Here is a 14,136-nt window from a genome sequence, read left to right as displayed (position 1 = left end):
CTTATCTATCTAGATAAAGCTCTACTTGTCATAGAACCTCACTGGAGAGCTTCAATTGTATACCCTTAAAGAAGGTTTTTTCCTCTTCAAGTTTTCCAATGTTGATGATTGCACTCGAGTTCTTGAAGGCACTAACTAGTCACAACTTCGGGAGGGAGATCACTCATCCTTCAAAGGTGGACACCTGATGCTTCTCTTGAGAAAAAGAAAATTAAGGAACTTCCTGTTTGGATTCGTCTCCCGGACCTTTACTTGAATTTTTGGACTCCTCATAAAAAAATAGCTCGTAACTACAACTGTTAAAAAATAACAAAAGGTAGCTAATTTCTACAGTTAAAGAATATCTAACTACTACTATTAAAAAATCAGCAACATTGTCCATAAATTGGGCAAAATTGGCATTAAATCGACAAAATCGACAAAATATTGGGGCAAAAAAAATCAGGCCAAACTTGAAAAAGTCGGATCGACCGCAAAAAGTCTAGGTCGGCCGATCTTTTGCCTATTTTTTTCATGGTCAACCTGACCTTTTGCCGATTCGACCCGACTTATTCATATGAGTCAACCCGATTTTTTATCATTCTTTCTTCTTCAACCCATTTTCTACTATTTTCACATGTAGATCTTTTCCATTGATCTAGGTCTTTGCAAACGTTGTAGTCGAAGACTTTTTAGCACAGATGGGTTACAAGCAAATTAGGAAAGCCTCCAACTATGACCTGTTTTTGCAAAAAAAAAAAAAAAACCCATTTTTAATTGGGTGATGGATCATGGATGATATCATCACCTAAAGGCTCACTTTTTATTATTTTTATTGAATCCCATAGCCTTGTCAGTATTTCCCCACCACATAAATTCTTGAAATTATTTATGTCAAAGGCTACTAGTATTTCCCGTTTTCATAACTGCACAAATTCACCTTGTATTTTATCACCTATCAAAAGTTATTACAAATTCCAAATGGAAATGAAATCAGCACAACCATATTTTTGATATTTTTACAAACCATCTTGTCATTTAGTATTTAAAGTGCTGTCAAAAGGTTTTGACATTTCCCAAAAAGCTCTCGACAGCAAACTAAAGAAGAAAAGACAGCTGGGTTTATATGCAAATATCAAAATATGGTTGTGCTGATAACATTTTGTTTTCAAAAAACCCACAGAAGCCGATTAAAAAACCGAAGACAAGGCAAGTTTGTGCAGTTATCAAAACATGGGAGTGCAAATATTAGTAGGACCCATCTGTTTAGAGGAAGTTCCTCCGGACCCCTTGCTAATATTGTACGGATTTGATATTTCCACACCCCCAGCTATTAGGGGGTGATGGAGGAACTTCCTCCGAACTGTTTTGAAAATTAGCACTTTTTTATGCAAAAGTCTAAATTACAAAAGTCTTTTTTTTTTCTTTTTTTTTTTGCAAATTAGCCAAGTCTCCGAAGGGAATGGACTTTTTTGGAAACGTGTCAGCATTTCCACCACATAAATTCTTGGAATTATTTATGTCAAGGCTACTAATATTTTCGAACTCCCATTTTGATAACGGCACAAACTCACCTTGTATTCTATCGCCTATCAAAAGTTATTACAAATACCAAAGGGAAATGCAATGCACAGAAACAGATTAAGAAATTTAAAGACAAGCTAAGTTTGTTCAGTTATCAAAACATGGTAGTGCAAATATCAGTTTCGTCACGTCCATTATAAATCGCAAATCTCTTTTACCTGGAGACACATTCCCTCTCTCTCATCCACCCAAAAGATAACATACACCATGGCTCTCCTTCTTCAGCTTCTCACTACCCTCTCTGCTTTCCTTTTATTCTTCTTCTTCCTCCTTAGATGCGTAAACTCTTTCTTCTGGGTGCCATGGAAACTGCAGCTCCACTTTCAGAGACAAGGTATAAGTGGGCCTCCCCGGCCTTTCTTATTCGGAAACACTGGCGAGATTCAAAAGCTGAGTTCCAAGGCTCTAGCTGGCTCGATGCCTTTCGTTCACGAGATCCTTCACCGTGCCTCCCCATTCTATGACTACTGGTCCAAACTCTATGGAAAGATGTTCGTCTATTGGTTTGGATCGACCCCGCGATTGACAATAGCCGATCTCGACCTTATCAAAGAGGTGTTGCTGAATAAAAGTGGTGTCATTGAGAAGGTGGCCTACGACCCCATCACGAAGCAGCTTTTTGGAGATGGGATGCCTTCTGTACACGGGGAGAAGTGGGCTCGCCATAGAAAAATCGGTAACACGGCCTTTAACATGGAACGAGTCAAGGTCTCCCTCACTCTTTCTCTCAATAGTTCCTAATCTTCATTAAAAATTGAGGAATGCTAAATTGAGGGGCACCCTTGCATAAAGAGGAATGAAAGAGCGCTCTTTCATACACGTTTTGCAAGGGCGCCCCTCAGTTTAGCATTCCTATAAAAAATTATGAAGTAAAATGATAAGGAAAAAGAGTGCTGCTAGGGATACTTTTTTTTTTTTTTTTGATTGGTGCTAGGGATACTTGTTGCCTACTGGAACCGAACATATGCCCACATGGAGGGCAGTTCTTTCATTTGAGAAAAAAAAAACCAAAAACTTAGGGCAGTGATAAATCGACCCCATCTCTCTCTCCCCCTAAGCACTGCCCTTTATTTGGGGTCGATTTAAGATATATGGGGGCCTATTTATACTGCCCAAAACTTCTCTTGAAACAAGCATTCCTATTTTAGCGAGAAGATGAAAGAAGTCTTGGATCACTAGGGGCTTAATCACATAAGTCTGGAGTTTAGCTCTAGAATTCATGGTTATTCTCTCCTCTTACTTGTTTTGAGTTTTGATTTCTAAGGGTATCATGTCCTTGGTCGTTATGCCCCTTTCCTTAGTCATTGTTCTAAGGATTGGGGAGTGGTCTTGTTTCTCTTTTCGTACCATCTTTATTTAATTAATAAACTGGTAGGGGTCCGCCTAACCCCGCTTACCGATAAAAAATAAAACCGTTCCTATTCTATACTAGTGGGACCAATCATGTGATGCACGATGTATTGTATGAAAAAATGGAGAAAGGTAGAGAAGATAGGCTACGAAATCGGTTTAGAAATTGAATGGTAAACACATGATAGATGAGATAAAGAAAATTTAAGTAGAATAATATCTAATCGATCAGTTGACAGATGTGAGAAAAGGCAACATACCTGTAGAAATCACTTTCCCTCTCTCATCTTCCTTTTCTCAACCCTAACCTGCATTCCTCTGTTATCACTCTTAAATTCCATTTGTCTGTAGTCAATTGCTTGGCATACAAAAAATTAAAAATTTTTTGTCATTCAGGCTTTTAGAGTAGTCTAGGATTCTTTTCAGTGGGGTCTACTGGGAAATTGTATAATCCTAGCCATTATTAATGGAAGTGCTTTTTGTAGGAATATAAGAAGCAAAATATAGAACACGAAAGTAGAATAAGAGAGATTTTTTAATAAGAAATAAGAACAGTCGAATAGTGGCCGTTCTTTCTTCTTCTTTTTTTCACACTACTTGTTCATAGCTTTATTCATCTGCAAAATATCCAATACAGCCTCTTTAAATAGACTATTGCCCATACGATCATCACAAACAAAGTACTGTACGTTTCCACTCTTGTGTACGTTTCCACTCTTATTTTATTCCTAGTCAAACTCTACTACCTAAAATATCTAGATAAGCATAACTCACGCCCAAGTCTATTCAACAATAAACCCATTTTTTTTTATTGGGGAATGGATGGTATCATCTCCTTAAAGCTCATTTTTTATTATTTTTATTGAACCGCACAGCCGTCTCAGTATTTCCACCACATAAGTTCTTGAAATTATTTATGTCAAGGCTACTAACATTCGCACTATCCCATTTTGATAACTGCACAAGGTCACCTTGTATGTTATCACCTATCAAAAGTTATTACAAATTCCAAAGGGAAATGAAATCAGCACAACCATATTTTGATATTTTTACAAACCATCTTGTCATTTAGTATTTAAAGAGCTCTCAAAAGGTTATTACAAAAGCTCTCAAGAGCAAATTAAAGAAGAAAAGACAGTTGGGTTTGTGCAAATATCAAAAGATGGTTGTATTGATAACATCTCCTTTTCAAAAAACCCATAGAAGCCGATTAAAAATTCAAAGACAAGGCAAGTCTGTGCAGTTATCAAAACATGGTAGTGCAAATATCAGGAGCCTCGCATCCATTATAAATTGCAAATCTCTTTTAACTGGAGACCACTCCCTCGCTCATCCCCCACATATACAAAAAGACACCATGGCTCTTCCTCTTCATCTTCGTGCTACCTTCTCTGCCTTCCTTTTATTCTTCTTCTTCCTCTGTAGAAGCATATACCCTTTCTTTTGGTTGCCATGGAAATTGCAGCTCCACTTCCAAAAATAAGGCATAAGTGGGCCTCCCCGGCCTTTCTTCTTCGGAAACCCGGTTCCCTGGTGGTTCCAGGGTAGAAAATGTAGTTCCCTAGTGGTTCCATGGTATAAGATGTGGTTCTCTAGTGATTCCGAGGTAGAAAATATGGTTCCCTAGTGGTTTCATAGTATAAGATGTGGTTCCCTAGTGGTTCCGTGGTATAAGATGTGGTTCCCTAGTGGTTCCGGGGAATAAGATGTGATCTTTTGGAACAAACTTAGAGGAACCGCTTGTTTAGTCAAGGGTCTAGAAAAGTCTCCCAAGGGAAATGAAAGTCGGAAAGTCGTTTTTTGCAATCGTCGTAGTTGGAGACTTTTTTTTCGCAAATTAGGAAAGTCTCCAAAGGAAAATAAAAGGGAAAATGACCAAATAGAAGGGGTTTCTAGTGACTATGATATTTGAAGATGGGTGTTTTGTAAATCACCAATCAAGAGTGCATATGACTAAAATGCCCTTGATTCTCTCTCTCTCTTTCCCTATCAAATCACCTTTTTGAAATGATTACATTTAGAATACAAATCCCAAAACCCACCTTTTTCTCTCTTCTTCTTCTTCCTCTCACCTACGTACGTATGAAAAACTCAAAAATCTCCATTGTTAGATGCCAAAAGCTCCATTCTATTGCTGAAAACCTCATTTTTAGATGTCAAAGCCTCCCTAACCTTTCATTGCATTGGAAAACGCCTCCATTTACAACAACTATTGCAAAAAATGTTATTAGATTCCGAAATCGTAAAAATCTTTACTAGAAACCACCATTTCATTGCACAAAGCCTCCATTCAATGGAAATGTGTGTATTTCTAGCCATCTCCCTTCTCTTTCAATTATAAGGCATGTTTATAAACTTGAATGAAAGTTTTCCATGTTAAACTATTGTTTTTCACTTTATAATCATTGTTATTTTACTGTAAACCACTAATTTCTTAAGTTAAACTACTATTTCACTATGATAAACCACTATGAAGTGGGTGTTTATAAGTGGTTTATATAGCTTCTTTGGTTAAGAATCCTCAATATTGGTTTATAATCCTAAGTAGTGGTTTATTAAGGCTTACCAGTGGTTTAGAGTGTTTATAATTGGTTTATAAGGATTAACAATGGTTTAAAGTGTTTATAAGTGATTTATACAGGGTAAGCAGTAGTTTATAGTGTTTATAAGTGGTTTATACAGGCTTATCAGTGGTTTAGAGTGTTTACAACTGGTTTATATAGGGTAAACAGTGGTTTATGTAAGCCCATCAGTGATTTAGAGTGTTTATAAGTGGTTTGTCTAGGCTTATCAGTGGTTTATATAGGCTTATCACTGATTTTGAGTGTTTATACATGGTTTATACAGGGTAAGAAGTAGTTTATAGTGTTTATAAGTGGTTTATATAGGCTTATCAGTGGTTTAGAGTGTTTACAACTCGTTTATATAGGGTAAACAGTGGTTTATCTAAGACTATCAGTGGTTTAGAGTGTTTATAAGTGGTTTATATTGGCTTATTAGTGGTTTAGAGTGTTTATACATGGTTTATACAGGGTAAGAAGTAGTTTATAGTGTTTATAAGTGGTTTATATAGGCTTATCAGTGGTTTAGAGTATTTACAACTCGTTTATATAGGGTAAACAGTGGTTTATCTAAGCCTATCAGTGGTTTAGAGTGTTTAGAAGTGGTTTATATAGGCTTATCAGTGGTTTAGAGTGTTTATACATGGTTTATACAGGGTAAACAGTGATTTACAACGTTCATAAGTATTTTATATAATTGTAGCAGTGGTTTAGAGGATTTATAAGTGTATAATATATGGTAAACAATGGTTTAGAGTGTTTATAAGTTGTTTATATAAGCCTAACAGTGGTTTAGATTGTTTATAACTGGTTTATATAGGCTTAACAGTGGTTTAGAGTGTTTATAAGTTATTTATACAGTATAAGCAGTGGTTTATATAGGGGTAAGCAGTAGTTTAGAGTATTTACAAGTGGTTTATATAGGATAAACAGTTGTTTAGAGTGTTTATAAGTTGTTTATACAGTGTAAGCACTGGGTTAGAGTGTTTATAAGTGGTTCATGTAAGCCTAGCAGCGGTTTAGAGTGTTTATAAGTTGTTTATATAAGCCTAACAGTGGTTTATAGTGTTTATAAGTGGTTCATATAGGCTTAACAGTGGTTTAGAGTGTTTATAAGTTGTTTATACAGTGTAAGCAATGGTTTATAGTGTTTGTAAGTGGTTTATATAGGTGTAAGTAGTGGTTTAGAGTTTTTACAAGTGGTTCATATAGGGTAAACAGTGGTTTAGAGTGTTTATAAGTTGTTTATACAGTGTAAGCACTGGTTTATATAGGGGTAAGCAGTGGTTTAGAGTATTTACAAGTGGTTTATATAGGGTAAACAGTTGTTTATACAGTGTAAGCAGTGGTTTAGAGGATACCGGAGAGAGGTGCACGAACCTGCGGGGCATTGTGACCCTCTAATGGACGGTTGGGATCATCCCATGAGAGAAAGAGGGCATTGTGGCCCTCTAATGGACGGTTGGGATCATCCCATGAGAGAGAGGGGGGCATTGTGGCCCTTTAATAGACAGTTGGGATCATCCCATGAGAGAGGGGGCATTGTGGCCCTTTAATGGACGGTTGGGATCATCCAATGAGAGAGAGGGGGGCATTGGGGCCCTCTAATGGACGGTTGAGATCATCCCACGAGAGAGAGAGGGGGCATTGTGGCCCTCTAATGGACTGTTGGGATCATCCCATGAGAGAGAAAGAGAGGAATTGTAGCCCTCTAATTGATGGTTGGGATCATCCCATGAGAGAGAGGGGGTATTGTGGCCCTTTAATGGACGGTTGGGATCATCCCATGAGAGAGAGGGGGGGCAATGGGGCCCTCTAATGGACGGTTGGGATCGTCCCACGAGAGAGAGAGAGAGAGAGAGAGAGAGAGAGAGAGAGAGAGGGCATTGTGGTCCTCTAATGGACTGTTGGGATCATCCCATGAGAGAGAAAGAGAGAGGAATTGTGGCCCTCTAATTGATGGTTGGGATCATCCCATGAGAGAGAGAGAGAGAGAGAGGTGACGGTATTTTAAAAATGAGGGTATTTTTGTCCTAAACCCATGCAAACCAGTCACCATCACTGTGTATTTGTTATTTCCAAGTCTCCCATCTTCAAATGTCATAGTCAGTAGAAAGCCCTTTCATTTGGTCATTTTTTCGAAATAAAATTAGAAAAGTCATTTTTACAAACGTTGTAATTGGAGACTTGGAGACTTTTTAGCACATATGGTTTCCGTACGACATTTCTGCAAAATAAACCCATTTTTTTTATTGGGGATGGATGGTATCATCTCCTAAAAGCTCACTTTTTTTTATTTTTATTGAACCGCATAGCCGTGTCAGTATTTCCACCACATAAGTTCTTGAAATTATTTATGTCAAGGCTACTAATATTCACACTATCCCATTTTGATAACTGCACAAACTCACCTTGTATTTTATCACCTATCAAAAGTTATTACAAATACCAAAGGGAAATGAAATGCACAGAAACCGGGCAAGTTTGTTCAGTTATCAAAACATGGTAGTGCAAATATCAGTTGCTTCGCGTCCATTATAAATTGCAAATCTCTTTTAACTGGAGACCCACTCCCTCTCTCTCATCCACCAAAAAGATACAAAAAGACACCATGGCTCTTCCTCATCATCTTCTTGTTACCTTCTCTGCTTTCCTTTGATTCTTCTTCTTCCCCCTTAGAAGCATACACTCTTTCCTCTGATTGCCATGGAAACTGCACCTCCACTTCCAAAAACAAGGCATAAGTGGGCCTCCCCGGCCTTTCTTCATCGGAAACACGGGTGAGATTCAAAAGCTGAGTTCCAAGGCTCTAGTTGGCTCGATGCCTTTTGTTCACGAGATCCTTCACCGAGCCTCCCCATTCTATGACTACTGGTCCAAACTCTATGGAAAGATGTTCGTCTATTGGTTTGGATCGACCCCGGGATTGACAATAGCCGATCTTGACCTTATCAAAGAGGTGTTGCTGAATAAAAGTGGTGTCATTGAGAAGGTGGCCTACGACCCCATCACGAAGCAGCTCTTTGGAGATGGGATGCTTTCTGTGCACGGGGAGAAGTGGGCTCGCCATAGAAAAATTGGTAACGCGGCCTTTAACATGGAACGAGTCAAGGTCGGTCGGTCGGTCGGTCTCTCTCTCTCTCTCTATATATATATATATATATATATATATATATATATATATGGCTGGTTAGGATCAACCCTCTTAACATACAGATCTGAGTGTTAGGATCAACCTATGGAAATGATTTTTGGGGCATAACCTAATTGGGCTGTGGCCCATCTAATGGACGGTCTGGATCATCCTATGGTGCTGGCCATACCCTACTTTTTAATAAAGTGAAGAGTGCCTACAGTAGTGCTGATAACATTTGCCTGGTTGAACCGAACAAATGCCTATATGCCACATGGCACAGGGAGGGCAGTTTTGTCATTTGAGAAAAAAAAGAAGAAGCAATAACTTATCTTGAAATAAGCATTCCTATTTTATATTAGTAAAATACTTCATAAACGGGGATACCCTACTGCAAATTAAGATGGGAGTGAAATTGACTGCTGATTTGGTCATTTTCAAATTATTTCTTTACCAGTTAATGAAATGAATTATTAATCAAATATAATTAGAATGTGCTGCATGTGGGGTTGTGACGTAATGAAAATGTGACTTTAATTAAGTTTTTTATAACCCATTGTGGCAATAAATTATAGAAATATGAACTCATTCTGCCATGGATCGTATTTATTAAGGATATAACAGGGGTTCGATCGAATTTATTAAGGATATATTAGGGGTTCAATGTGGTCAGAGAACCCATAAGGAGTAAGTCTTCAGTGTTTGGCGGGTGAAAGAAGTAGCTTTCGATATTTTAAGGTCCAACCAGTGGCATTTTGAGACTCAAAAATATATATTTTTCAAAAAGAATTAGGGGCGTTTGGATACGCAGATTTTAGAATGTGGGATTTCTTTAAAATTGTAGCTAAGAGACAAGAGAAGAAGCGGACTAGCCGTCGTTTTTTACGTCTGGCCCTTCTTTCCGTTAGGAAGAGAGTGGCAGATCCTCCCATATTTTCAGGTTTAGAAATCTTAGGATGCATGAGAGATTTTTAAAACCTGAATTTCTCACTTAAAATCTAAGAAACACTGTCAGGACAGCATACAGCAGCTTGATCATGAACCCTCATTTGCACTGTTTCAAACTAAAAACCTGGATTCTAAGACCCGCGTATCCAAACGGCCCAAACGTTTTTATAAAATCAGGATTCTAGATGACTAGTTGGAATTTATATTATAGATTAGGGATTTATATGTAAGTATCTCATTTAATGAAGTGTCTTCATACACAGGATTTTGTCTAAATCAATCCTAAGAGTATATGGTCGAGATTTTGAGACCATTGATCTTGTAGATCATCATGAGGTAACCCACATGGTCTTGGTTAATTCCATGGTGAAATGGCATCTCATACATTAGATTGTAGCCCCAATCATCGATCCAGACCGTTCATAGAAGAGTCTAAACTCTAAACCTAGATTACTCATAAATCATCACTTACCCAAAAAATATCTGATCAAATAATCCCAACCTTTCAATCAGTGGCCTGATGCGTGTTGATTATGGGATGTTTTTTTCAGAAATGCGTGCCAACAATCACAGATTGCACCAGAAACATGTTGGATAAGTGGGAGAGGGAAGGAGGAGAAAGTAGTGAATTTGAAATAGAGGTGCATGTGGATTTCCAAGACTTCGCTGCAGATGTAATATCTAAAACGGCATTTGGGAGCAGTTTCGAAGAGGGAAAGAGGATTTTCCAATTGCAAGACGAACAGATTGTTCTCGTCTCACATGCACAAAAGAGGGTTTATATACCAGGATACAGGTCAGGATCTTGTTCACCCAATGTTGTAAATACCTAACCCAATCGCTATGGTTCGACCTGAACTGGTTATTTTGAGGAATACTTAACTGAAGGGCACCCTTGGATAAATCAGACGCATGGACCCCCCTATTTTGGATCCATGTCAATAAAGTGCATTTATAATAGCACAAAAAATATAAAAGTAAAGACATATTAAGGCAAATGTTATCAGCACTACTGTGTTCTGATGGGGGCACTCCTCAGTTTTTTAAAAATAAGGTATGGCCCGTACTATAGGATGATCCAAACCGTCCATTTGATGGGCCACAGCCTAAATAGGCTATGCCTCAAAAATCATTTCCATAGGTTGATCTGAATGTTAGAGGGTTGATCCTAACCCTCTATATATCGGAGGGTTAGGATCAACCTATGGAAATAATTTTTGAGGCACAACCTATTAGGCTGTGGCCATCTAATGGAGGTTTGGATCATCTTATGGGGCGGGCCATACTTTACTTTTAATAAAGTGAGGAGTGCCCTCATCAAAATACAGTAGTGCTGATAACATTTCCCTATATTAAATGCAGTTTGATGAACCGGATCCAATAGGGGAGCCCGGGGGGCTTATTTTGTCAAGGGGCTGTTTTTTTGCAAGGCCACCCTTCAGTTTAGCATTGCTAAAAAATTTATTACTATTTTGAGGGATGCTAAAATGAAGGGCACCCTGGCAAAAAAATCAGACTCAATGTCTCCCATTGGATCAACGTTACCTCCCATCATGTATGATAGCATTGAAAAATGTAAAACCAAAGAAATAATAAGTGCACTTTGTTGATGTGGATCCAATGGTAGTGCACTTTGCTGATGTGGGTCCAATGGTAGAGTCCTCGCTGCTGGTTCTTGCGAGGGCCCTTCAATTTAGCAGTCCTCACTTTTTAAGCAACTTTCTGATTGGATGTCAGTTGCTTTGGTGGGTGATTGTAACAGTCTTTACTAGTTAATTAGAAAAGCATAAACTGAATAGGGGAGTGCTATTATCAAATATGGGAGTGCCAACATCGATTTTCAATTAAGTCTAACAAACTCCCCATAAACATACATTTTTTCACCATGTTTTATAGGTTTGTCCCTACAAAGGAAAACATCAGGTTGTGGAGACTGGACAGGGAAATCAGGCAGTCGTTCAGAAAGCTGATAGAGAACAATGGAAAAGTGGGTGAAAATAAGAAAAATCTGCTTGGTTCATTTATCTCTGCAAATAAGAGCCAGAAAAAAGAAGAGAGAATTGGGGTGGAAGAACTAATAGGGGAGTGCAAGACATTTTACTTTGCTGGGAAGGAAACAACTGCTAACCTTCTCACATGGACACTGCTTCTCTTGGGATCCGACCAAGAGTGGCAAAGTAAGGCCCGCGAAGAAGTCCTCCATCTCTATGGCCGCCATCAGATTCCTACGGCAAATACATTGAACCAACTCAAGATTGTGAGTTCCATTTTTTTTTGTGTGTGTTAATCAATGTTTAAAAATACGGATGCAGCACATAATGTGGCCAAAGAAAATCCCAGTCGACTCGGCACGACTTGGAGTACTCGTCATAAGTAAGAAGAGTCATAGGAGTTTTTATTGACTCCGTAGAGCAAAAAGCGGAACATGGCAGAAAATGTGAACACATCCATGGTAAAAGGGAGTCGATTTGGGGGAGTCCATGATGACGTGGGGGAGTTTTAAAACTGTGGTGTTAATAAGTATAGAGTGCCATTATCAAATCAAGGTAGATGGAAGAACATTATCTGGATCTCAAGTTGGATCCGACAAGGATGATATATTAAAACGCCCAACAATGGTGAATACTCTAATGTCGACACTCCTCATTAGTCCTTTGGGTTAAAATAGAGTTTAGAGTTTAAACTAGTTTTTATTAATTAGCATTTCTCTGCTGGGCATTTGGTCAATATCAAAATTGAGGTTGAGCCCATAGCTAAATCAGATAGGAGTATTAATAGGTCAGATCCACAGGCTAACCAGATCCTCAGCATGTGTTTACAACCACCTAGTTTTGGTAAAAACACTCGTCATAAAATAGGGTTTTGGAAAAGAAGTCTTTTACTTTGCTTTGTTTGAACAACAGTCTCCTAGTTTGACTATTTACATGTAGAATCTTCCCACTGGAAGATTTTTTTTAACTGACTGAAATATCAGAATATCCTTGTATGTGAAGAGACGAAAATTGCCTTGTAAACCGAACAAAATACCCATGCATAGGGTCAGGCCCACCAACTCAACTCGAGCCCATTCATTTGTGGGGCGCACCATTTTACCTCATGTTTTGATGGAAGGAAAAATTGCCGAGGGGGGGCGGGGGGCAACAAAATACAAGAATTGTCAACGGGGGGACACAGTTTTGAAAAAATTTCAAAGAGGGTTGATAACCCCCTTTTGAGAGTTTGATAATCCCATTTAGAGGGTTGATAACCCCCTTTTAGAGACTTGATAACCCACATTTCGTCCCTCTCTAACAATTTTTCCAAAGTGTGTCCTCGGTTGACAATTCTCGTATTTTGATGTCCCCCCACTGGCAATTTTCCCTTGATGGAATAGGTCCCATGATTTCACCATTTTACACATCAAGTTTTGATGGGGTATGGGGCCCATCTTTTTAAAACCATGCATAGCATGGGCCAAGAATGCTACTATATATAGAAATGATATTCCCACAACTTGATTCAAACATGTCAATGGAGCATCAAGGGTATTTTGGTGTTTTTACAAGGTAGTTTTTTGTCTTTTCACATATAAGGAAATTTAAATCTTTTGGGGAAGTAAGAAAAAAAAAATCTACCATAGGTACTACGGTCACAAATTGATGGCATGATCTCATTTGCAAAATTCAATCAAATGTAAATACTACGGTAAAACGAGAAGATCATTTTTGCAAATAAAGCAAAGAAACCCCTAAAAAATAATGTACTTATATTAAAACTAACATGTACGTTTGTATTTGCAGGTAGGTATGATAATTGATGAAGCTCTCCGTCTATATCCTCCGGTTCCAACTCTTCTGAGGGAAGTACACAAGAACATTACGTTGGGGAAGCTCCATGTTCCGGCCGGGACACAACTCTATATTCCTTTGATTGCAGTTCATCACAGTGTTGAAATATGGGGTGAGGATGCCGAAAAATTTAATCCGTCGAGGTCCCCCGAAATGGGGAGACACCTCGCCGCATTTTTTCCTTTCGCACTTGGGCCGAGGACTTGTGTGGGTCAGAACCTGGGCATAGTTGAAGCAAAAATCGCATTGGCAATGACTCTCCAACGCTTTTCCTTCACCGTCTCCCCAACTTATGCTCATGCCCCAGTTTACTTGCTCACCATACAGCCTCAACATGGAGCTCACCTCATCTTTCAAAAGATTTAAGTTAGAGATGCAACTTATCTTCTCAGCATTAGAAATGTTGAAGAATAAATGCACGGAGTTAACTAGTTCTAAGTTAATGTTAAATGTTTATATGGTTGGATCTTATTATTATATAATAATAAGTGTACTTCCAAAGTTCTACTTGTCACTGAAAGATCCTAATGTAATTGCTCTGTTTGGTTGCTCAAAGGTGGTTAGGAGATTAGTAGAAGAAGAAGTAAAAAAGAAGTAGACAAACATGGAAGATTTATAGAAGAATAGTGGAAGAGTGGTAATGTGTATTAAGTTAAGGCGCTATTTGAATTGCTGGAAAAAACATTTTGTTCCCTGGGAATTTTGTTTCCCTCTTCACAGTTAGAGGGAGAAGATATAGTTATGATCTGTTTAG

At 38.4% G+C, this 14,136-nt stretch overlaps 1 protein-coding gene across 2 annotated transcripts; it reads left to right on the top strand.

The window, feature by feature from the left end:
• Window positions 1-1,720: 1,720 nt before the first annotated feature.
• On the top strand, window positions 1,721-13,889 carry LOC143875570 (cytochrome P450 734A1-like). 2 transcript variants are annotated; one of them, XM_077377161.1, is made up of 4 exons: window positions 1,721-2,271; window positions 10,107-10,351; window positions 11,452-11,812; window positions 13,335-13,889. In XM_077377161.1, the coding sequence occupies exons 1-4, from the start codon at window positions 1,771-1,773 to the stop codon at window positions 13,746-13,748; spliced, it is 1,521 nt and encodes a 506-aa protein (XP_077233276.1). In that variant the 5' UTR covers window positions 1,721-1,770; the 3' UTR covers window positions 13,749-13,889. The 2 variants fall into 2 exon arrangements, with proteins under 2 accessions (XP_077233276.1, XP_077233277.1); XM_077377162.1 differs by lacking the exon at window positions 1,721-2,271 and adding an exon at window positions 8,048-8,586.
• The last annotated feature ends 247 nt before the right edge of the window (window positions 13,890-14,136 follow it).

The sequence above is a fragment of the Tasmannia lanceolata genome, unplaced genomic scaffold, assembly GCF_043159265.1.
Source record: "Tasmannia lanceolata isolate RefF3 unplaced genomic scaffold, GAP_Taslan_0.1 ptg000004l, whole genome shotgun sequence".
Lineage (NCBI taxonomy): Eukaryota > Viridiplantae > Streptophyta > Magnoliopsida > Canellales > Winteraceae > Tasmannia > Tasmannia lanceolata.
The sequence above is the reverse complement of the archived record's forward strand: the minus strand, read 5'-3'. Positions and strand labels throughout refer to the sequence as shown.